Here is a 25639-nt window from a genome sequence, read left to right as displayed (position 1 = left end):
TTTTGAGGAATAAAGTTCAAAGCTTGTCATCTCATTTCTTACATCTACTCCTTGGCTTGTTTTGGTCATTTTGGCCCCTTTGGTTAGTGGTTATGAGTTAAGGACATTCTTGGAGCTTATCCTTGTAGATCTATAAACATTAAGGGTTTTTTGAGCATAAAGGTGCAAACTTATGGTGGTTTTCTTCTTATGCATGTGTTAAGTCACTTATTGAGCTCTTTTGAGCTCTAAAGCCCTGTTAAGCCATGCATGCATGTAAAGTTGGAAACTTTACGTGATAAACCACCTTAAGGAAGTCATATATGGGTTTGGGTTGAAGTCTTAATCTATAAAGATCTGAAAATAGGAAGTCGATCAAGATGGTGGAGTATTTTGGGCATACAAGAGTGTATGTTGAGTGTACAAGCTGAGTACACCCCGCGTATTTAGCAAATTGGGCTTCAGTTGCTTTGGGCTCTCAGTTTTGGGCCATGTTGGTATTTGGTTGTCTTAGACCTTGTAGGGCCATCTAAATTCGTTTATTGGGATGTTGAGATTTTATTGGACTATCTTAGGTGAAGGCCCATGAAAGGGATTATGCCCAATTTGTAAAATTGGGCCATATTTGGGCTTTGGGTGATTATTTTAGACTTTGGGATTTTTGTACAATTAGTTTTGGCCTTGGCCTTGGGCTAAGTTCGGAATAAGGTAAAAAGGTCTTTTACCCTAATTTGGACTCTTAGTGTGATTCCGGATCCAATTATTGATTGGATTTTATTTTGTTATTGATAGCACGGGGATTTTAGTGGATATGCAGTCAGAGATTTATCTGTGGGTTTGTGGTGCTTACACGGAAGATCAGTAGGTGGATCTTGGCACTTCTCTGTAAGACCCAGAGTATTGGTCTCCGACTAGGTAAGGAAAGACCATGATATGGCTCATGACATAATGGCAAGGCTATGGTTTGCACATAACATTCTCTATTGTATATATGATATGTGGTATCTGGGGAACTCATTAAGCTTTGTGGTTACGGTTTATTGTTAATGGTTTCAGGTACTTCCGGTTCGAAAGGGAAGGGCCCGACTTGATCGCAACGCACACACCCATTTTTTCCACAACTTTATGATTTTGGGATTGTACTCTGATAACTGCTTTATTATTAAATACTTCTAAATGTATGAGTAAAAGAAAATTGGGTGTTTTGATTATATAAAAAATGAAATTTCTTTACCATGAAATTTTGGGATGTAACAAGTTGGTATCAGAGCCTTGGTTTGAGGGATTCGGACACACTCTTGAGTGTGACTGAAAAGATTTTGAAAGAAATTAAACTACAAAAATGATCTTTATACAGATAAAGGGGGTGTGGTGTGTGCAATCAACTGAGATCAAGTAAGTGATTCCCAAAATACCCATACATGTCTATTATGATTATATGTTATAAGAATTACATGCTAAATTAGGGCAAAGGATCTGCTCAGGATTTCATGTTAGGAGAGATGGCTTTACATGCCTAGTTGTTTGAGCCTTAGAATTGCATGCTAGTATGGTCATCAAATAAAAGGATAGAATGACTTGATTAGTTGACATGATGGTTAGATTTTTTTTATGTGCTAGAATGCTGCTTGCTTTGTGCTTTGTGGAACTTTTAAGTGATATGAGTTAGCTATTAAGTGAATATGTTGAGTCACATGTGAAAAAGGTTGGATAATCTTTAAGTGATGGATTTGACCCTATTGTGCAGCTCTCGTTTGAGTCTGACCATTGTAGGGATGAGTCTGTTACTTGAAGGATTATCCAAGCTTTGTTGCATGTGATTGTATTCACAAAGTAGTTAGCCGACATTATTAGGAGTTCTTCAGCAGCTGACGACTGGGTGAGTTTGGAAACCTAGGAAAGCCTAGGAAGTGATTAAGTTTAATTACGCTGTTTAGTGATCATTAAAGTATCAATTTAAGAAGGTGACTTGAAGGATTTGGGATGATTCTCGAGGAAAGTGTAGATAGGTGTGTAAGGTACTATTGGTCTCATACTACTAAAAGCACAGGATCCATACTCGAATCGGGGAGAGTTTCGGAGAATCTAGGAAGCCTGAGGGATGAGGATTCTTGGGTATGTTCTAATCTTTTGCATGTTGTTTTTTAGTATGGTGATGAGCACCCAGGAAGGTGGTTCAGCTTCTGGTTTTGGCTCAAGTGCAGGTACTGAGCCGATTAGCGAGCATATGTGGGAGTTCATCTCGTCGAAGATTACCCACGGTATTGTGGAGCAGACTCATGTGATCTTTGGTACGGTCAAGGAGGGGATTTTGGAGATTATGGATGAGCATCTGGGCGCGCTCCGTGCTGAGGTTTTGGAGATTGTTAGGGCTTGCACTCTTTCCTTCCATGACTTTCATTCTTGTGGAGCTCCCAAGTTCTTTGGGGAGAAGGACCCCCATTACTAGTAGGAGGTGGTTAGCAGACATGGCTAACACTTTTCAGAAGAGTTTCTACCCTGAGGTGTCAAAGGTTAGATTTGCTTCCTGTCTCCTGAAAGATAGAGCTCGAGATTGGTGGCAGGAGGTAGACTTCACCTTGGGAGTTGATGCCTTGGAGACGATGAGTTGGGATGATTTTGTGACCCGTTTTAGGTTCGAGCTATCACCAGCTATTAAGGTACAATAGTTTTCAAGGGAGTTCTAGGACCTTCATCAGACTATGGAGACTATGGAAGAGATCATTGCGAAGTTCTAAGAGAGAGAGCTCTTTTGGTTCTTCAGTATGCAACGGATGATGAAATGAAGAAGGTAAGGTATCATGATATGCTAAGGGATGACATTAGGGAGTTTGTGAGTATTTTTGGGTGCAATACCTTGAATGATATGATTTCTAGATACCGGGAGCAGAAGATCAATCTGAAGCATCTGGGGAAGAGGAAACCATAGCATGTACATGCGGTGCAGGGTCCTGTGAAAAGACCCAAGACTTCAGATCAGCGATTGAGGTGCCAGTAGGGTCGGGGTCAGTGCAACACGTGCGAGAAGAAGCATGATGGAATTTACCGTTCTAGGGGCATGGGCTGCTACAAGTGTAGCATGGTTGGTCATGTCAGCCAGGATTGTCCTTAGTGGAGAAGCCCGTTACGTTTTCACTACAACCAAGTGGGCCACAAGAAGGCCGACTATCCGATGTTGAGGGGTGAAGCAGTGAGTGCACCTGCTCTGGTTATTTTGAGGATCACTGATGGTCGTGAGGGTAGGGCAGGATCCCCTGCAGAGAGGAGCCGATCATTGCAGTGTCAGTCAGTGGGGGCCAAGTTCTAACAGGTGCTATTGCAGGTATGTTATCTTTCGCTTTCTTCTTGATTATTATCAGTATTTATATTGCTTTGGAATTTTGTATCGGTTTGGCTAATCATTGTCTTTGGTTTAGTTCTTTGTTATTGTTTGGGTCATCAAGAATTGTCATATGCTATTTTGCATGCCAAGGGTCAGTAATGTGTCGTATCTTGTTGGGATTTGGGGGAGTGGTAATCTGGATTTCAAGAGTTGTGCGGTCATTGGGAGTGGCTAGTGTTGGAACACTAGTATTGATAAGCACGGGTTATCGGCGGTTCAAATTATAAGGATGTATGATGGGTTGGGAGTCCATCAAACTTCATGCGATGAGAGAGCATCGACGAATCCAATTGAGGCAGAATCGTTCAAATTTCTGGAAGCTGAATTAGGCATGAAACTAGGATGAGTTTCACATCCCAGTCGGGTGGGAAGACAACTCAAGTGGCCATCTGGATTGAATATTGTGTAAGTTGGGAGTTCAGGAAACTTCCAATAGCTGGTTGACATCTTGGTGATCGATAGCAGGAATATAGATGGATCCAAGTTGAGGATTGTGTTAGAGACTCTCTTCCTGTTCTTGTCTGATTAAGGATTGGGGGTTCGAAGCATGATTCAAACACCTAATTGGGGTATAGTGAGATGTGGGTTCGATTATGGATGAGTATGGATGGATTGGTAGATGAGAATTAATACCGTGGGCGGTGGCCATGGCAAGATAGGAGTGTTGTTAAACTGCGGGTGGCCCGTCGCATCCACTACGTTGCAGATTGTGTTGAAGTGTTGTAATATTGCAGGGTGACTCGTAGCATTCACTAGGTTGGCAGATAGTGTTGGAGTGTTGTAAGAATGTGGGGTGGCCCATAGCATTCATTAGGTTGAAAGATAGTGTTAGAGTGTTGTAAGATTGTGGTGTGACCCATAGCATTCACCAGTCCTTGAGTAGCGGTGAGGGCATGTCGAATCTATGATTTCACTTGTGGATTTATTCAGATGCATTAGACCAAAGTAGGTCAGTTTGTAAGACTGTGGGAAGGCCACAACATTCATGAAATTAAGGAAGTGGTGGGTTGTATGAGGCCGGTTGTGATATTACACTACAGTTGGTCATGTATCATTCACTATTAGCATTGGATTTGGTGATGTCGATTTTGATGGTTAGTTATGATCAGTTGGATCAGGAAGGTTGTTGGAGCCACAGTGGTGAGATAGCTAGGACAATTCTTGTCAGATTAGGCATTTGTGCGGAAGTCGCATGATGTGACTGTGTAAGACTAATTGTCTCAGCAACCAAGTGGAAAATCCAGTGAATCGGTTATTTGGTAGGTAAGTTAGGACTAAGGAGGTCTTGGTTGCTTTTGAAAAGTGGCTAGGGGAAACAAGATGAGTTGAGGTAGTATTAGTGATTTGGAACTAGTGTGTGGAGTCGCTTGTTATTGGTAGAATATGCTAAATCACTTGCAACCTGAATTAAATAATCTCAGAGTAATTGATTCGACCCTGCTGAGCAACTCTCGTTTGAGTCTAACCATTGCAGGGATGAGTCTTCTACTTGAAGTATTATCTAAGCCTTCTGTCAAGTAAGAGTGTTTTGCAGCAATGAGTGGTCAGTGATTTTGTTTCCATAAACAACAAGATAATCAAGAGTTCGAAGTGTTTGGATTAGTTCAGAATGCAAGAGGAATGGATATAGCAATGATTCGGTTTGGAAGGTCTGTCGGGGAGTCAGAAGAGTTCAAGATCTCAGATTTCGGGAAGAGTAGGCATGGTTATTTATGCAGGGGATTGATTTAAGTGGAGAAAGGTTTTGTTCTTCATCAGGTTTTGGAAGCTCTACTAAGGTTAGGTTTGGTTGCCTTTGGGAAGGTCGTGTATGCTTAGGGTTGTGGTTGTGTTCCTCAGGCTGTCTGGCGTGCCTAGGATTATAAGGATTTATTTCAAGGATGAAATCGAATTTAAGTGGGGGAGAATTAACACATGGTTCATTATGCTTTTTAGTTTAGACCCTTGGGGGTGGAATGTTTTGTGGATTTGGTCCCTAGGGGAAAAATTGTCAACTTCGGGGAAGTTAGAGTACGCAGGGGGTACTCCTTATATGATAGGCGTACTCATGCAGGTTGATCATGGAGCTTATCTATGTACAATGGGCGTATGTGGAGTACGCTTAGCGTACGTGAGCAGTCTTGAAACCCTAGTTTAAGGGTTTGTACCCTATATAAACCATAAGATAGCCTCTTATTGCCTTGTTTAACCAACCTGGATACCCTTGAAAACCCTAATTCATTCCTTAGCCTTTGTGTGATGCTTTTGAGCTCTTGTAGAGGATTTTTGTGCATCTTGAAGGGAAAGAAGAAACTTAAAGACTCATTCTTTGGAGGAGGGCCTTGAGATCCAGATTTAGCACCTTTATTTCGTGGCTTTTGAGGTATAAAGTTCAACGCTTGTCATCTCATTTCTTAGATCTACTCCTTGGCTTGTTTTTGGTCATTTTGGTCCCTTTGGTTTGTGATTGTGAGTTAAGGATGTTCTTGGAGCTTATCCTTGTAGATCTGGACACATTAAGGGTTTCTTGAGCATAAAGGTGCAAACCTTATGGTGGTTTTGGTCTCATATATGTGTTAAGTCATTCATTAAGCTCTTTTGAGCTCTAAATCCGCGTTAAGCCATGCATGCAATTAAAGTTGGAAACTTTACGTGATAAACCTCTTTAAGGAAGTCAGATCTATGTTTGGGTTGAAGTCTTAATCGATTATGAGCTGAATATAGGAAGTAGGTCAAGATGGTGGAGTACGTTGGGCGTAAAAGCATGTACATTGCGCGTACAAGCCCTCAAGCGTGTACATTGAGCGTACAAGTTGAGTACGCCCTGCATACTCAACACATTGTGCTTAGATCATTTTGGGCTCTCGGTTTTGGGCCATATTGGTCTTTGGTTGTCTTGGGCCTTGTAGGGCCATCTGAATTCTATTATTGGGTTGTTGTGATTTTATTGGACTATCTTAGGCGAAGGCCCATGAAAGGATTTGTGCCCAATTTGGAAACTTGGGCCTTATTTGGGCTTTGGGTGATTATTTTAGATTTTGGATTTTTGGACAATTGGTTTAAGCCTTGGCCTTGGGCCACGTTTGGAAAAGGGTAAAAAGGTCTTTTACCCTATTTTAGACTCTTAGTGCGATTCGGGATCCAATTATTGATTGGATGTTATTTTGTGATTGATAGTGCGGGGATTTTAGCGGATCTGCAGTTAGAGATTTATCTATGGATTTCAGCTATCTGAGATGAGTCTCGTCAATATACTATGGGTCGAAGACACCAATACCGACCCATTAGCTTATGCATTATTGGAAGACAAAGAGGTGGCCCTTAGCATTGTATGTAACACCTGGACGTGGCTCCTGGAAAATTTGTATGCAATACTAAGGTTCGGACCCTGGTAGTTAAGTAGATTATATGCTTGTTGTCTTTGTGATGCTTGCATGGAAGACCAGGAGGTGGCTCTTGGCACTTGTATGTAAGACCTAGGGTATTGGCCCCCGACTTGGCAAGGAAAGACCATGATATGGCTCATGGCATAATAGCAAGGCTATGGCTGGCACATATTATTCTCTATTATATGTATGATATGTGGTATTTTAGGGAACTTATTAAGCTATGTGCTTACGGTTTATTGTTTATTGTTTCAGGTACTTCCGGTTCGAAAGGGAAGGGTCCAGCTTGATCGCAGCGCAAACATCCATGTTTTTCCGCTATTTTGTGATTTTGTGATTGTACTCTGATAACTCCTTTTGGACTGCAGAGGGTCTTCCTTCCAAGCCATATTGATAGTAACAAAACAAACAAATATTGGTAGCAAATACAAAAAAATATTATTAATAATCAAAACATATATACAACAACAAAACGAATGAGAATTAAACATAGAAAAGAAGATAGAAATTTACCAGAACATCAATGCAAAATACCATAAAATATAGAAGCGGGCTGTGTTTTTTATTAATAAAAATAGGGTATTACAAGTATGACGATTAAATTGTGATGACAATCATAATCAAAATATTAGTGACTCTATCAATGTATGTTATAAGATCTGACATGAAATATAATTTTGTTAGAATTTAATCACTCATAAATATAGTTGTCTTGACGATTAACAAACAAAAGATGTTTTTTTTTCAAACAATTTCATTGTGTTTCATTGTATTTTTTTTTATGGATTGGAGCTTACTTGTGAAGTGATACCCAACACATATTAACATTTATAGGTTAATCATATTTCATAACATCAAAATCCACTTTGCTAAAATTTATTCCCCTTTATAAAATCAATCACTTTTACCCATTTTCTTATCAGTAATACCATCCAAAGGCTTTAACAAACTATAACTAACAACCATTGAAATCCACCCTCCAACCAGAACCCTAGTTGCAGAAGACCTCACACAAGACCCACCCACCACCGCCCCAATCCCGCCAAACAAAGCTAACGCCACCGACGCCACCACCACCACCACCACAATTCTAGCAGTATAATCACCAACCGCCATAGCCGCCACCAAAGGAAACACAGAACCACACAGAAACGCCAATGCAGAAGCCGCCCCCGCCTTGTAAGGATTCGGTAAAACTTCATTTTCTTCTTCTTCTTTCATCTTTGTCACCGCCTTCATCGCTGGAGTTCTCACCGGAGCAATGGGTTGATCATTTTTAGGGGTTTCAATCTTGATTTCTTGTAAGCTTGAGTTTTCTTTTGATCGGTGTTCTTGATTCACATTAATTTCAATGTCTCTTTGAGTTGAAACTGAAACGAATTCACCTACAGCCATGCTGCAAGCTCCAGCGACTGCTCCGGCGAGACCAGAAAGGATCATGAACCATTGACCCTCTTGAGCTGCACCAACACCAATCATGAGAGATGTAGTGGATAATAACCCATCATTGGCTCCTAAAATGGCAGCTCGAAGCCATTGAGCTCTTTGCAAACGGCTAACTTTGTTATTTTCTTTTTTAACATTGCAAACCTCCAGTGTTTTAGGAGATTCATAAACCATGATATAAATTTGTAAAAAAAAAAAAAGATTATGTCGAACACTTGGGGGAGTGTGGCTTTCGTGCTTATGGCACACACTTGGTTGTGAAAACAATATATAAATTTTATGAACGGATTGAAAACGATTAAAAGTCTTAGGTGGTATCGTGCAAGATTCTAAGGTGAATTTTTTGGAAAAATATAATCAAGAGAATGTTTGTCTTTCTTTTTCAAATGTTAGTGTTTGTATGATTGAATTTACAAGATACCCGGTTAGTGAAGTTATTTTACATTTTGGGAGTACGATAAAGAAACGAATCCCCCTTCGTACAAGCCTTGAAGCAACCAGTTAAAAATGTTGTCTTGAGAAAAAAAATAACTAAACGTAAATTTCTAAATAGTTAGGACATAACGTAGAAAACCTAATTTTCATTACTTTCTATAATAATTCATTTTTTCTACATATTATTAAGTCATGTCCTCGTTAAGTCGATTAATTAAAAAAAAATAGTAATTTCTTTGGCAAAAAATGCAAAGTGGAAGTTGTTTAAAAAGGACAATAGGTACACAATGCATGATCTAAAAAACAACAAAATATTGTTTTTCCATTATGTGTAATTTATTCTAAAAAAAAGATAAAGAAAGTTTACTTGGGGTAATGTGTGGTGGCAAGACAAAACGACTCATTCTTAGTGTACTAAGCAACCAAACAAAGATAAATATTCTTCTTGTTATGAAAGAAACAAGATTGAACTCCATAAGTGACATATCATATGAACAAATCGAAGAATTTTCCCTAGAATTAAACCCCAAGTAATATATAAAATCATCTAAAGTTTGGCAGATTGAATGTAGCTCCAAAGTATAGCAACGCCATTACCTAGGTACCTAAATTTTGGATCAAGAATTCCCCCAAAACCTATAAAATGTTAATGTCGCAAAATTTCTATCTTAAAGTTTCTATTTTTATCCAAAACACCATCAAGAATCAACCTTTTTGATTACTTGCAAATAAATTGAATGATTATACCTCAAAATGGTGTTTTTTTATTGATAAAAATCAAGAATCCACATATATGAAATCAATGTATAACCAACAATTGAGCTAGCGATAACCATCTCTTCTATCTTGTTCCTCTGCCTCCTTATTTGCAACTTCAACAGATTTAAACCAAAGAAATGCCTGTTTTTCAACTCATGGATCAATCTACAGATGAATATGATAATTAGGTTTCATAAGTAATCAGAATCACAAACTTACAGCAGTTGGAACACCAGTAAACGCAAAGAATCCAAGCACTGGTGCGTAAAATATGCTATCGGAATTCAATACTCCAAAAACGGGTTTTTGATTCACATACTCAAAAACAGATCCAACCTACATCCACCCAAAAAAGAAAACCCAAATCATTTTTCTCACTGAATCAATCAGAAATAGCTAGTAATCAGTAATTACAGCGGCAATGGCGGTGATAGCAGAGGCGAGCAAGTAGACGAAGAATGGGGGCTCGAAAGAGGATGAAGATGAAGTTTGCTGGGTTTCATTACGAGCCCATGGCGGTGGTTCATCGGAGTCCGGTTTAGCCCATGAGGGAGTTGATTGTTCTTCTTCGCCTTTAACAGCAAATACAGTTATCCTTTTGTAAGAATTGCTGCTTCTGTTTGTTGTCTTGTGAGGGGTTCTGAGAGTGAAAATTGAGGGATTTTCTAGGGTTTTTGTGAATGCGGATAAGGTAGCGAGAGGTGGGTGTATAGTGCAGATGGATAATGTTTGCATAGGCATTTTTGTGATTGTGGAATTGAAAGTACAAGTTAAATAGAACTGAAATGATTTGTATAGAAGAGTTTTTTGATTGAAATAAGTGATTTCAGCTGAAATTGGTTTGTGAATTTTGATAGATTGTGTTTTAGATGGTAAGTTGGAACCATTGGTCCAGAAGGGTTGTCCCTTACAGATATCTCATTTTCATTTCCCTTTTGTAAAGATACTTCAATCCATTGGGGATAATAGATTAAATTTTAGGGATAATAACTTGAAAGTGTAAAGAATTTTTGATTTTTTTCACATTTAATCACTAAATTTTTTTTCGTTATCTATTTGCCATTGAACTATTGAAATTGTTCACATTTTACCCTTATGACCGGCTGTTACCGGTCATAAGGGTAAAATGTGAACAGTTTCAATAGTTTAGTGGCATATAGACAACGAAAAAAAGTTTAGTGACTAAATATGAACAAAATCAAAAGTTCGTTTCCCTCTAAAAAGTTCAATGATTAAATGTGAACAAACTTCCTCTTGTATTATGTTTTAGCAAATTATTTATTTGTATTAAATTGTAGCAACATTTGTTGATGAAGAAATCTATGAAATAAAAAAATTAAAAAATTAAAAAATTAAAAAAAAAAAAAACCCTAAAAATATATAACGGAAAAAAGTTTAGTGACTAAATGTGACAAAAGTCAAAAGTTTGTTTCCCTCTAAAAAGTTCAATGACTAAATGTGAACAAATTTCCTCTTGTATTATGTTTTAGCAAATTATTTATTTTTGTTAACTTGTAGCAACATTTGTTGATGAAGAAATCTATGAAATAAAAAAATTAAAAAAAAACCCTAAAAATATATTTAAAAAAAAAAACAAAAAACCAAAACCGAAATAAAAAACCAATGGTTTGACATTTTCCAAAATAAAAAATCAAAATTTTCAATCTGATTTTGGTTTTACAAAAAAATGAACCATTCTCACGAATGTGAATTATGACCATTGGTTTGGCATGCGAAATTTGTGACATCCCATGAATACGTAGTTACAACATCGTCCAAACTCATAATTCATAGTAAGGGGTTAGAGTATCATTGTATGAATACGTAGTTACAACATCGCTTGAACTCGTAATTCATCACCTACAGGTTATGGGTCTGCTGGTGTTTCCACTGGGTTGTCTAGAATAGTTCGTGGTCGCAGTCTATACTCTCGTAGATGACTACGTCGCCACATTACCGGTTAAGGATTATGGTATCTCCTTTCATCCTACATCACCTATTTATCATCATCTATTTACCTAATTATCATCACCTATCTCTCATCATTTTATTTCATCACACACTAACTATTTCATCTACCCATGTTTCATCCGCAACATATTTGTAGATATAAAATAAATATACCGTTTTAAATCTTTTAAAAACAAGTATAAAATCGTTCATCCAATATAGACAACAAGTATTTATATAATATGCACACATAGCACGTAATTTATATAAAATACTTCATATCTGTGTGTAAGATGAAAGTAACTATATATACCATAAAATCCCATAAATGCTTCCTAGATTCAACCTCAAGGTTTACTCTACTAAAGCTTCATATTCTCGGCTCTCTGGACCTAGAAGGGTCCAGATTCCTAGCTTCAAACCCCAAGGTTTACTCTACTAAAGTTTCATATTCTTGGCTCTCTGGACCTAGAAGGGTCCAGATCTATAACACAAGCTTGCAAGAGGGGTTTGAGGCATTCAAAACCCCAAAGATGAAGTGATTCAAGCCCTAACCCCAAAATGGAATCTACACAATAAGGAAGGAAAGGGGTTCATTTTTGTACCTCAGAATGAAGCTTGTTGCTTAAATAACTCAGAACAACAACCTTCCTTGGTCCCTCTTGCTGGAACTCTTCTCATTTCTTGCAAAATCACACCAAAAATCTCAAGATAGCTCTTCCTCTCACTCTACACACTCAAGCTCGCTAGGGTTCTCACTTATGGGAAAGGTAGTCGCAATTGAAGGCCATAAGTGCCTTTAAATATGGCTCAGGCCCAAAGATTTAGGGTTTCTACCAACAACGCGGACTCGTCAAGTCGCCTCACCGACTCGTCGAGTCCATTTATTAATCCGATTCATCAGTCGCGACCTTACTCAACGAGTTGAGGCGTCAACTCGTCGAGTCTCTCTTCTTAACTCAAAAGAAAAATACTTAAATGATGATACCTGGAAATCCGGATGTTACATTTTGTTTTTTTATTTCATAGATTTTTTCATCAACAAATGTTGCTACAATTAAACAAAAATAAATAATTTGCTAAAACATAATACAATACGAAGTTTGTTCGCATTTAGCCATTGAACTTTTTAGAGGGAAACAAACTTTCGATTTTGTTCACATTTAGTCACTAAACTTTTTTTCATTATCTATTTGCCACAAAACTATTTAAACTGTTCACATTTTACCTTTATGACCGGTAACAGCCGATCATAAGGGTAAAATGTGAACAGTTTCAATAGTTCAATGGCAAATAGATAACGAAAAAAAATTTAGTGACTAAATGTGAACAAAGTCGAAAGTTCATTACCCTTTCAAGTCATTTTCCCTAAATTTTAACATGTTTAGGTAGGATCGGTTTTTATAGGATTACAAGCGTTTTTTCTAGCCTCTAAGAACCGAACTCTGGACCTGTTCCCAGTTAAACCGGTTGTAAAAGCCGATCCGACCCGATTTTTAAAATATAAATGGTCACATCTTTATCATATTTCATTCTTTACTACAGATAGAGTCATCTCAATGTCATATTATTTTTACTATAAAAATATCATTTTTACTATAAAAATATGGTTCTTTGTCACACATTAAGGACGTGTTCGATATGAAAAGTTTGAAAGCTTCTATCTTTTCACGTTTGTCAAAACACTCGATTCTCAACATAAAGTCTCGTTTGTCACTACAAGCTTTTAACGTTTAGTTTAAACAAAAAGCTTCAAATTCAAAAACTACCTTATGTAGTGTTTAACAGAACGTTATCAGTTACCCGCTACCAACTAGTTTTACCGAACACGACCTAGGTGTGAATACCTTGACGCGCATGCACACACACACACAAAAGAGAGAGAGAGAGAGAGAGAGAGAGAGAGAGAGAGATAGAGAGAGAGAGAGAGAGAGAAAATTGCACTTGGCTCTACTACAATAATAACTGCAGGGTAGGGGCGGTGTACCGGATTGATGACAATGCGGGTTGTATGTGTTATCGAACCCATATCTTCTATTCTAATGTGGGGTTTTTTTTTCATATCAGAACATCATTGATCTCTAGTTTGCATACCTAATGACTAAGAAAAAAGAAATTATCCATTAAATATTTTTTGTATCTTTTGTAAAAGAGTATTAATCATTGTCGGTTGAAGGCCATCGCGAATAGGCTTATTTATGACAATTTCATAATTGGTCTATGATGTTTGCAAAATATCACACATTGAGTACAATTATGGAAAATGACAAACCAGATCGCTTCAATATTTGCATGTTTGGTCCCCATCATTTGATTTTGTTACAAATATAATCTAAAATTACTACTTTACCCCTAATTATATGTTTTTATTGGTTTTATACTTTATATTTTATTTTAAGTTAAATTAAAAACCCTTCTAATTCTAAACTGAAAAATCTATTAAATTGCATCCCTCCTCTTTGTTTTCATCGGCTCCCACTTCATTAGATTCATCTTCCCAATGTTAACCATCCGTTGGAATTGATCCTAAGAACAATCACAATGGACCTCTATTGCCTACTTACTTCGTCTAACATCATCGGTGACCTCCCTTCTCCATTGTCTCATCGTCGCCATCATCTTCAGGCAACAATGTTGTCGGAAGGGTGGTAATCTACCTACGTCTTCAGGAATCGATGGAGACTCATCATCTTATACAAATTGATATATATATATATATATATATATATATATATATATATATATATATATATATATATATATATATATATTGATTTTTATAAGAGATGAACATATGTCTAACTGCCCGTTATCGATTCCCCCTCTTCATATATGAGTACATCACGATTCTCGATGTAGACCCCCATCATCAAACACTCATGAAATATTGAAAAAAAAAACTATTTCCCAAGTTCAACAGACAATTTTATGCAGATTGGACCTTAATTTTGAAACCTTTGCTGAAGCCATCATGTAGAGATTTGGCGATGGCAGCGACCAACCCAAAATTAGAGAAATGAATAGCAAGGGATTTGGTTCAGCGTTGACGAGTATGGAGAAGGGCGGAAAAGGTGATTGGTGAAGGGGGGGAAATCGATTATTGGTTTAGGTGATGTTGAAACCATAATCTCTAGATGGTATAAGGTGGTAGAGGAAGGACGATAGATGGAGCAGAGGAATGGGATGAAGGAAGGTGGCATTTTCTTCCTTTCTGTTTGTAAGAAAGGAAGGTGAAAAAGGGTGTTCATGGTCGTGTTGAAGCAATGGAAGGGGTGGTGATTGGTGGCCAATATAAATGGAAAAAGGGAAGATGAGCGAAGGTGAGGGGTTAGGAATATGAGTTCTCCGATTAAAAAATAAGGAGAAGATATATATATATATATATATATATATATATATATATATATATATATATATATATATATACAGAGAGAGAGAGAGGGAAGAGACAGAGAGGGAGAGAGAGAGAGAGAGAGAGAGAGAGTATGAATAAGATTAGGTTAGGTAGGTATATTTATTAGTATTCTTGTAACGGCCTAATTTTTCAAACGAAAATTTTCATTTTTAAATAGTCAAAACACTTTTCTATAAACCATGAAATCCAATACAACTGTTTTTGAAACAACCCGAAATACGACCCATAAATTTTTGTTTAAATAATACTAAAACCATAACATCGAATACCATAAAATAAAATCATACGTCAATATCTCAAAACCATAATAAAGTGTCATGATAAAAGCTATATCAAACTGTGTCAAGTCATATCTAGGAAAAACTAAACCAACTCCCAGGATAAAATTGAAGTTGTGGTGTGTGCGATGCCATCATCCCCAGCCCTTCCCTTTGCTTGCGGAAGTACCTAAAACCAAAACTGAAACTGTAAGCACAAAGCTTAGTGAGCTCCCCCAGACTACCACATACCATACTATCATATAAACACATATTAGGCCTTGCCCACTGCATCGGACCGAAGTCCGGAACTAACCAGGGCCTTGCTCTTTGTATCGAACCGAAGTCCGGAAACTGCATCGGACCAATGTCCGGAACTGTCTGGGACCATGTCCCCTACATCGGACCGAAGTCCGGAACTAACTGCATCGGATCGAAATCCGGAACTGACTAGGACCTTGTCCCCTGCATCGGACTGAAGTCCGGAAACTGACTGAGCATAACATAGCATAGCATAAACATATCGACTAGCATAAACACATATACTACACACTGCATCGGACAGAAGTCCGGAACACATAACACAAAGACATTCTTGAATCACAAAGACATCAAGCACACTGAACTACTACATCGGACCAAAGTCCGGAACTAACTACTAACTAGACAGGTCGTGATATGAGCATATTTAGTTATAAACTTCATGCATTATCTTAATACTTTATGTTGTTTTTGTCTCATTTAATGAACAAAAGGTGCTTAATTAGTTTAGAATTTAATTTTTCAGCAATGATGATATGCTCGGATGGAAAAGGAAGCGGAACTAGCGATTGGACACTTGGATCTTGGATTTTGAAGAAAGAAGGATGTTGCTGGACAGCTTGACCCCTCATCAGTGTTTTGGCCATATCTCATGAACCGTAACTCCGATTGACGAGATTCAAAATGTTCTGAAAATTAGACACAATTTCGGACGACTTTCGTGTTTTGAGAAAATGCTGATTCGAAACGTACTCGGCGAGTAGGGTCGATTACTCGGCGAGTTGTATCGAACTTTCACGATTCTGGACGCGCTGACTTGCCGTACACGGGTTTTAAGTGACGGACTCGCCGAGTAGGTCACTGGAGTCGCCGAGTAGCCTCTGTTTTGTGAAAATCTATATAAAGGGACTTTCAGATCGATATCATAGCATGGAGAGAAACCCTAGGAGGCTGAGAAAGGATTGGTAGTGCTGCTAGGTCGTGAGGAACTGAAGAATCAACCCTACATTCAATTGTGAAGAGAATCAAGACAATTTTGGTTTATTCTTAGTAACTTTTTGATTTGAATCATGTTTACATACTTTGATTTCATTTTTGAGTTTATGTTTACTGCAATCATGAGCTAAAAACTTATTCTTCTGTTAGGGTAGATAATTTTGTGAACATGGATTGATTATTTGAGTAGGATTAATTTTGATTGGTAATTATGTTTTGTTAAGCTTGTTAAAGAACCTTATGTGTTGACAATAACTATTCTTCTATTAATAAATCAGTAATTAAGTTGTATGAACATCTCTTAGTTATTAATTTCATATGATTTATTGTGACCACATAGTTGTATGTCTAGGAATAACGAACGTGAAACTAGAATTAACTAGAAGATAGGTAAGTTAATGTGTAAGCTTGTTGGATGAACATCGACAAGAGGGTAATTGAAGGGCCAATTTAGTTAACCACTATAAGTCTTACTTAACCCGAATCAATAATCTAGGAAACCCGTTAATTTAGACAACTGGCCATTGCTTGAGTTAATTTGTTTTCTAAGAATTAGGAATAGCGAACATGAACCTAATTATTTTAATCAGTAGCCAATGAAGAATTAATCCGATACATTAAAATCATCCATGGGAACAAATGAGTCGTACCTAAACAGAAGTCCTCTTTACTATTGAATTTAGTTGGTAATTAATTGTTTTAGTTGCTAGTTAGTTAATTTGTGTGTTGGTTATTCTAATTAAGTTTCTAGTCTTGTAAAACTAGAGAAAACCCCCTTTTTGTTATTTGTTTTATTTAGATAATATTAGCATTTATTTTAATTGTATACCGTTCCCTGTGTTCGATACCCTACTTGCTTGAACTATATTACTAATCGATAGGTACACTGCCTTTCGTGTGTTTATTTTGTGTCTAAGTTAGTAGGATTAAAACTAGTTGGTTTTACACACATCAGGTCGGCATTGTGGCTGTAGACCCGTTCCTACTGGAAGGAAGACTAACCTCGAAAGTTGGCTGCTGAAACTCTACCCGGGAACTGTCTGTTGCTGCTTCGGTCTCTCCCAGCTACAATTCCCATAAACACACTCAATCAACTACTGATAACTATATGGAGGGTAAAATGACTATTTTACCCCTGGTCAAAGTCAACTTCCAGTTGACCGGTACTCGCCGAGTCAGGGCGCAGACTCGCCGATTCCCTCCTTTTCTAATTCTGACTTTAACTCACCGAGCCCCTTTCCCACTCAATGATTCACTCTGAACTCACAACTCGAAGGGAAAACGGGGACTCGCAACAACTCGCCGAGTCCAAACGCAGATTCCATGAAATTGAATTCTAATCCATTCTAGGGCCTCTAACTTGTAGATCTGAGCCCTTGGGACCATCTGAACACATAAAGTTGCTGACTTTACGTGTAACTACGAAGGAATGAAGCCATTTAACTCAAACACTACTTTTCTCGGGAAAAATCATCCGACTCTTCGAGTTGTAGAACAACCCGTCGAGTCTAAGGCAATCTTCATCGGACTCACCAAGTTGCTCATCCAACTCATTGAGTCCAAGGCTATCTTCATATGACTCGCCGAGTCAAGCTTGTGACTTGTCGAGTCCATTCAGTCCCTTAGCCATACAGGCCTAATTTGAGCCATGCAGCGGCTCTAAGTCACAGATCCATGCTTCTAGGGCATGCTTATCACGTAAAGTTGCAAACTTTACGTGCATGCATGGCTTTAAAGGCGTCAAATGCCAAAGCTAAGTTCTTAATGGGGTTCCAAGCTCAAGAGGGACTTCAATCACGACCTTAACTAAAACTTTACACTTCTAGAATGCAATAAGAGTCCAGATCTGGAGTTTTCATCCAAGGGGAGTCCATATCTCAAGTTTTGAATAATAAAAGGCTCCAAAGAAGGCATAACAAGCATAAAGGAGGTTATAATGGAGGAATGCACAAGGTTATAACTTCATTACCTGAATGAAGAACAGATGTAAGCTAATTCATGGATCTTCCTTCCCTTTAATGGACCTTCTTTCCTTTCCAAAGCTTCCAAGCTATCACAAACACACTCAAACTCAACAATGGGGCTAGGGTTTACAGGGGAAATGTTCTGAGAGTGATAGAGGCGAGGTTGGGGGCACATAAGTGTGTTTAAATAGGGTGCAAACCCTTAAAATTATGGCTCCATCCAGTCAGGCAGACTCGCCGAGTCCAACGTATGGACTCATCGAGTAGCCAGCTCAAATCGCGTGATTGTCCCATCTCTACTCGACGAGTCGGGCTATAGACTCGTCGAGTACCCCTTTTGAGAAGAAAATACTTTATTTAAATTACATACCATAAATGGGGCGTTACAATTTTCAAATTCATACCCATAACAATATTATTTCCAAACATCAGAGTGTCCCATAAAAATGTCTGAGAGAGTGCATGCTGTGCCATCAAGCCTTGCACTTGCCCTTGGGCTCAGATGTACTTGAGACAAATCCACAAATTGTAAGCCAATGCTTAATGAGTACCCCAGAGCATACCCCACACACAATCAACAATCCACATATCATATTAGCTATAAAAGCTACACATATCACATAAGACATGCATACAACATATAAGGAAGTCATGGAAACCCTCTAGGGTCTTACACCTAGTACCACTTGAACCCCCACATGGTCTTACTACCTACCATGGGAACCCCAACATGGTATTTTTGCCATACGAAACCCCACATGGTCTTCCTGCCATGGGAACCCCCACATGGTCTTCCTACCAAACAAATATAATACAAGCTAATCATGAAATTATACTAGGATGCCATGCAAACCGTCCAAGGTCTTATACCAAATGCCACGGGAACCCCCACGTAGTCTTAGTCTAATGCCACGGGAACCCCTTGGGGTCTTCCATGCAATGTCATACTAACATAACACATAATCAATCGACAATCCACATTAACAAAATGGGTCGGCCTTGATACCTTATACCCATTGGTATGGTGAGACGACTCACTTCTCGAATGTTGAACTGAAAAACTAAGATCAGATGTATCCCACACAATGATCCTCCTTGAATGCCTATAACCAACATGCAATTAACTTGTCATAATCCCAAAATTACCCTCAAAGTCATATCTAGTCAACCTTGGTCAAAGTCAAGGTCAACAGTCTATGTTGACCTCAACTCGTCGAGTGCCTCCAACAACTCATTGAGTTCCTCCCGAGTCCATTCCACTGAATCCCACATCAACTCGTCGAGTCAACCTAGTAACTCGTCGAGTTCATCAGATGTCTAGAAAACTAATGTCCGTTCAGACCAAACCCCTAATCCTTCTCTGTACTCATCTAGAAACTCAAAAACGGGTAAGACCTTACCCCGACTCATCGAGTCAACTAAGGGACTCGATGAATTCCTTCAGTCCCTTTCATGTTCAGCCCTTTACAGCAAGGTCTAAGATCCCAAACTCTAGATCCAACCTTCCATAGTGTAGATACCATGTAAAGTTGCAAACTTTACATGCATGCAAGGCACTCCAAGGCTATAACATCAAAACTAAGCTTCTTATAAGGTTCTTGTGCATGGAAAGGGGCTAAGCTACATAAAGTGAGCAACTTTATGTCATTGGGGACCTAGAGAGGTCCAGATCTGGAACCATATCCTTGTGATAAGTCTAAATCCAAGTTTGACTCCATTTGCACCAAAAAATGGCCATTTACTTCCAAGAAAAGGGATCTAATCAACTAGAGATCAATGTGACGACTTTATACCTCAATATGATGGCCAATACAGAGTAGATGCCGATTCTTTTGCTCATATACTTGCTCATTCTTCTCCAACCTCTAAAATCCTTCACAAATACCCCAAATTGCTCACAAAAACTCTTTCTCTCACTCAAGGAGGTGCAAGGTCGAACGAGGGTTTTCTCTGGCTAATACGGTGGTAAGGGAGGCCACAAGAGGTGGATTATGTTCTTTAAATAGGGTGAAAACCCTAAAAATTAGGGTTTCTCTTTACAGTTCCTACTCGTCGAGTCAGGGCCTTCTGACTCATCGAGTAGAACCTAAATCTCATGTCCTCTTAATAGTCTCTACTCAACGAGTTGGAGCACCCCAACTCACCAAGTCCATGCACAAAACCCTACAAATTATATAGATTAATCAATACCTGGAACAGGTGTTACAGTTCTCTCCCACTTGAACTAAACTTCGTCCTTGAAGTCTGCTGGCCCAAACAAATCCGGGTAGTGGTCTCGCATCTCGTCCTCCAGTTCCCAAGTCCACTCGGAGCCCATGCGGTGCTACCATTGCACCTTTACCAATTTCACTTCCTTGTTCCGAAGAACCATGATCTTGATATATAAGATTGCAACCGGCCTCTCGATGTAGTTCAGGCTCTCATCCACCTGAATATCGTCCAGAGAAACGACTATGGCCTCATCTGTGACACACTTCTAAAGCGTTGACACATGGAAGGTGTTATGAATCTGGCTAAGCTCATCCGACAGATCCAAACGATAGGCCACCTTGCCTACCTGGGTTGTAATCCTGAACGGTCCTACATATCGGCGTCCTAGCTTGCCCCGCTTCCGAAACCTGATGATTCCCTTCCATGGTGACACTTTCAGTAACACAAAGTCCCCCACCTGGAACTCGAGATCCGAGCATCGCCGGCCAGCATAACTTTTTTGACTGCTCTGTGCGACCCGCAAATAGTCGTGCACCTGCTGAATCAGCCCGGTAGTCTTGAGAACTACCTCAGTGCTCCCCATGACCCGGTGTCCAACCTTACCCCCCAACAAACTAGGGTCTTGCATCTCCTACCATACAACATCTCAAATGGAGGCCAGTCAATACTAGCATGGTAGCTGTTATTGTATGAAAACTCTGCCAGTGGAAGGTACGTATCCCAACTCCCTCCAAATTCTAACACACATGATTGAAGCATATCCTCAAGTGTTTGGATCGTCCTCTCACTCTGGCCATCTGTCTGGGGGTGGTACGTCGTGCTAAAATACAGCTACTACAACCACCACGATAGTATCAGATCTAATTTGCTTTCAGTGCAATCAGAGGGGATACAAGCGGTCCTAGTACCCGAGTTTAGTAGCGATAGGACAGGTGACAGCACCCGCTCCTGCTACGTTGAGGATTACAGATGAACGTCAGGGCCAGACAGAGGAACCTGTGGCGAAGATCAGGGCCTTTTAGTTGACAATAGAGGAGGCACGTGCAACTCCAAATGTGGTGACGTGTATGTATCTTCTCCTTATCCCTTTATGTATATTGATTATTGCTTATATTTATGTGTTTCATTATAGGATCATTCCTTGTGAACGTTATATCTGCTCTGGTATTGTTTGAATTGGGGGTTACCCGATATTTTGTGTCGCTCGCACTTAACAAGCGATACGTAGCGGCCCCAGGGGAGCTAGATTGCCAACTTGATGTAAAGATAGCAGATGATAGGATCGTTTGGGTCATGAGGGTTCATCGAGGATGTACACTGCAGTTGATTGATGAGCAGTTTTCTGGGGATCTAGTCCCTATTCCCCTATTAGGGAATAAGGTTATAGTTGGTATGGACTGGTTGAGCCCCAATGGGGCAGTGATCGACTGCGAGCAACAACTAGTGAGAGTTCGGACTCCTAGTGGGAGAGGGTTAGTGATTCAGGGTGTGAGGCCGCATGGTGGACCGACTCTGTGTTCAGCTGCGAGAGAGAGGCGCTACCTTTAACAAGGTTGCGCAGGTTATGTCGCCTATATCATGGATACTCAATATAAAGGTAAGGTGAGAGTGGATGATGTACTGATCGTGTGAGAATACACGGACGTATTCCCGGAGGATTTGCCTGGGATACCTCCAAAGAGGCAGGTTGAGTTCAGGATTGACCTAGTACCTGGTGTGGCTCCGATAGCCAAGGTACCATATCGGTTGGCTCCTCCCGAGATACAGGAGTTGTCTATGCAGCTGCAAGAGCTGCTAGACAAAGGATTTATCAGGCCGAATAGTTTGCCATGGGGAGCCCTAATCCTGTTTGTGAGGAAAAAGGATGGGTCACATCGGATATCACCAGATGCGAGTTGGAGACGAGGATGTGTAGAAGACAACTTTTAGGACTTGCTATGGTCACTATGAGTTCGTGGTGATGTCGTTTGGCTCACCAATGCTCCTGCCACATTCATGGACCTCATGAACCACGTGTGCAGACCGATGCTGGATTGTTCTTTGATAGTCTTCATTGATAATATCTTAGTTTATTCCAAGACTCAAGAGTAACATGGGGAGCACCTGAGGGAGGTGATGGAGACACTGAGGAGGGTGAGACTTTTTCCAAAGTTCTCCAAGTGTGAGTTTTGGTTGCACGAGGTGCATTTTCTAGGGAACCTTGTCAACCAGAAGGGTATTCTGGTGGATCCTGCCAATATAGAGGTTGTGATGCAGTGGGAGATTCTGAGGTCTCCAACTAAGGTTTGGAGTTTTCTTGTTTTAGTGGGTTACTATCGAAGATGCATCTAGGATTTCTCCAAGATCGTTTTTCCTTTGACCCAAGTGACCAAGAAGTCGGTGACATTCTGTTGGGGGCCTGAGCAGCAGACAACCTTCAAGACTTTCAGACAACGGTTATGCGAGGCACTAGTTCTGACTTTGCCAGAGGGTGTCGATGACTTTGTGGTTTACTGTGATGCTTCGATCATAGGCATGGGTGCGGTTTTGATGCAGCGGAGTCATGTGATGGCTTATGCTTCGAGGCAGTTGAAGCCTTACGAGGCGAACTATCCAACGCATGATTTAGAGCTGGGGGTTGAGGTTTTCGCCTTCAAGATTTGGCGGCATTAGCTCTTTGGGGTTAATTGTACCATTTAAACGGACCACAAGAGTTTGAGGTACCTCATGGATCAGCCAAATTTGAACATGAGGCAGCGTCAGTGGTTGGATATGGTGAAGGACTATGACTGTGAGATCCTTTACCACTCGGGCAAGGACAATATGGTGGTTGATTCCCCGAGCTGCAAGGCAGTGGCAGCCCCGATTTGAGACATGTGTTTACGGATGACAATGATTACTTTGTTGCTAGAACAGATCCGAGAGGCGTAGGTCGAGGGCCTGAAGGAGGAGTGTCGGAAGTGTGAGCGGATCATAGGCCAAGTGGCCTCATTTGATTATGACAGTTGTGGGTTGTTGACCCTACATGGGAGGGTATGTGTAACAACGTAAATTTTCAAATAAAATTTTCATTTAAAATAAAGTGAATTATTTCAACCAAATATAATTATTCCAAATTTCATATCAAATACAATCATAAAATCCCCAAGATCTCAAAACATCATCAGTGTGTACGCGTCATGCCGGCACCTTCCCACGGTCCTCGCTAGTACCTGAAACACATATATGACAACTGTAAGCATAAATGCTTAGTGAGTTTCCCCAGTATACTACTTACGCATATACGCCTTTCCAGGCCTTGAGATAATCGCCTTCCGGCCCATAACATATTGCCTTCCGGCCCATAACATAATGCCTTCCGGCCCATAACATATTGCCTTCCGGCCCATAACATATTGCCTTCTGGCCCATACATATACACAACAATTAATACATTAATCTTACACATATAGCACATAGTTCATATATCACATAACATATTGCCTTCCGGCCCGTATAAACATACATAGCACGCATAGCAAATACCCTACCATTTATAGCACGTATAACACAAATCATATCCGACCTTCCGGTCACACAGTCAAACCCTTCCGGGTACAGTATAGTGAGAAGACTCACCTCGCGGGTAATGAAAGCTAGCGACTCCTGAAATCACTCGCACTCGATCCGCCGAGCTACCGACTCCCTATAATATCATATATCCCTTATTAATACTTTTATCTTTCAAGACAACTGACCCTAAGAAATTACATGTAGGTCAACTCTGGTCAACGGTCAACGGTCAACGGTCAACGGTCAACTTGACCGGACTCGGCGAGTGTTAAGGCGACTCGGCGAGTCTAAACGTCCTCACCAAATCCTGATGTTCCCTTTCTACTCGTCGAGTATCCCTCTTGACTCGACGAGTTCCTCGTGGAAGAATCGCGGGGCCACCCCGACTCCACTCGTCGAGTCTGAAGAACAGCTCGACGAGTCCCAGTTAATCTTCAAGCTACTCGGCGAGTCCATACCATGCAGTCGATCAACTGCTTCCTGAAATACGTATTGTCCCGAAATACACAAGCATGGGACCTTCTGGACCTCTAAACATCCTAATACAGGGTTATAATCATTTGGGTAACAAGGTAATAATCCATCTAATCACCAAATGGGTTTCATAAACCCTAAATCCGTGCACACATCAATATAACAGAATGGTCCGAAGTATTACCTGGAGAACGCACTCTCTGTGTCCCCAAACCTCAGAACTCGAAACCCTTGCTGTTCCTTCAACCAAAACTCCTCTCCTTCTTGCCCGACAATTTCTTCAAGGTTCCAATAGCCTCCAATCTTGCTCTAGATGTCCACAGCCACTAGGGTTCTTCTCAATCGGCTAAAAGACGGACAATGACGGCATATGAGTGCATTAAATACGTTCCAAAACCAAACGGCTAGGGTTTCCGCTGAACAGCGCAGACTCGCCGAGTCCAGTCGCGAACCCGCGACCCAGTCTGTGGTCCTACTCGGCGAGTCTGGCTCCAACTCGCCAAGTCCCCTCCTAAAACACCCCAAAAACCATATTATAAAAATACCTGAAATTCCGGGCTGTTACAGTATGGGTTCCGTACTGGGGTGGTGCATGGCAGGTTCTGAGGGATGAGGCCCACAAGTCGAGGATCTCCATCCATCCCGGGGCGATGAAGATGTATCGGGATCTTCGCCCTGATTACTGGTGGCCCTTCATGAAGTGGGACGCAGCATGGTATGTAGAGTGGTGCTTGAATTGTAGGAAAGTCAAGTCAGAACACCAACACTCACACCACAAGATACAGACGTTAGACATTCCCATGTGGAAATGGGAAAATTTCACTATAGACTTCATCAAGAAGCTTCCCAGGACCTCACGTAGAGTAGATTCGATATGAGTCATTGTGGATCGATATGAGAAGTTGGCCGAGATCTACATACGTGAGGTAGTGGCACGACATGGAGTACATGTTTCGGTTGTTTTAGATCGGGATGTTTGTTTCACTTCCAGATTTTGTAAGCGGTTTCACAAGAAGATGGGTACTTGTCTTCACTTCAGCACCGCTTTTTACCCTCATACGGATGGGCAGAGCGAGAGGACGATTCAGAATCTTGAGGACATGTTGTGCGCATGTGTTTTGGATTTCGGTGGCCGTTGGGATATATATCTTCCATTAGCGGAATTTTCGTATAACAACAGCTACTACACCAACATAGGCCGACCTTCCTTCGAG

The 25639-nt window shown here is 40.2% G+C and overlaps 2 protein-coding genes across 2 annotated transcripts; both read right to left on the bottom strand.

The window, feature by feature from the left end:
- Window positions 1-7591: 7591 nt before the first annotated feature.
- Window positions 7592-8522, bottom strand: LOC145036749 (vacuolar iron transporter homolog 2-like). The gene has a single exon (XM_078985222.1). It carries the CDS (start codon window positions 8344-8346, stop codon window positions 7621-7623), a length of 726 nt encoding a protein of 241 aa, XP_078841348.1. The 5' UTR covers window positions 8347-8522; the 3' UTR covers window positions 7592-7620.
- Window positions 8523-9348: 826 nt separating this feature from the next.
- Window positions 9349-10284, bottom strand: LOC145036750 (uncharacterized). The gene is made up of 3 exons (XM_078985224.1): window positions 9781-10284; window positions 9586-9702; window positions 9349-9507 (listed from the first exon to the last, which is right to left on the bottom strand). Exons 1-3 carry the CDS (start codon window positions 10105-10107, stop codon window positions 9430-9432), a joined length of 522 nt encoding a protein of 173 aa, XP_078841350.1. The 5' UTR covers window positions 10108-10284; the 3' UTR covers window positions 9349-9429.
- Between the last annotated feature and the right edge of the window lie 15355 nt (window positions 10285-25639).

The sequence above is a fragment of the Lactuca saligna genome, chromosome 3, assembly GCF_052625555.1.
Source record: "Lactuca saligna cultivar CGN05327 chromosome 3, ASM5262555v1, whole genome shotgun sequence".
In the NCBI taxonomy this organism is placed as follows: Eukaryota; Viridiplantae; Streptophyta; class Magnoliopsida; order Asterales; family Asteraceae; genus Lactuca; species Lactuca saligna.
Note: the sequence above shows the minus strand (reverse complement) of the source record. Positions and strands in the feature narration are given on the sequence as shown.

What these genes read in the sequence shown, in the direction of transcription:
- LOC145036749 (XM_078985222.1), bottom strand. Translation starts at nt 8,346, where the DNA reads ATGGTTTATGAATCTCCTAAAACACTGGAGGTTTGCAATGTTAAAAAA.
- LOC145036750 (XM_078985224.1), bottom strand. Translation starts at nt 10,107, where the DNA reads ATGCCTATGCAAACATTATCCATCTGCACTATACACCCACCTCTCGCT. An exon ending in CTATCACCGCCATTGCCGCT is followed by an intron (nt 9,703 to 9,780) that starts GTAATTACTGAT and finishes GGGTGGATGTAG; the next exon opens with GTTGGATCTGTTTTTGAGTA. An exon ending in TTACTGGTGTTCCAACTGCT is followed by an intron (nt 9,508 to 9,585) that starts GTAAGTTTGTGA and finishes GTTGAAAAACAG; the next exon opens with GCATTTCTTTGGTTTAAATC.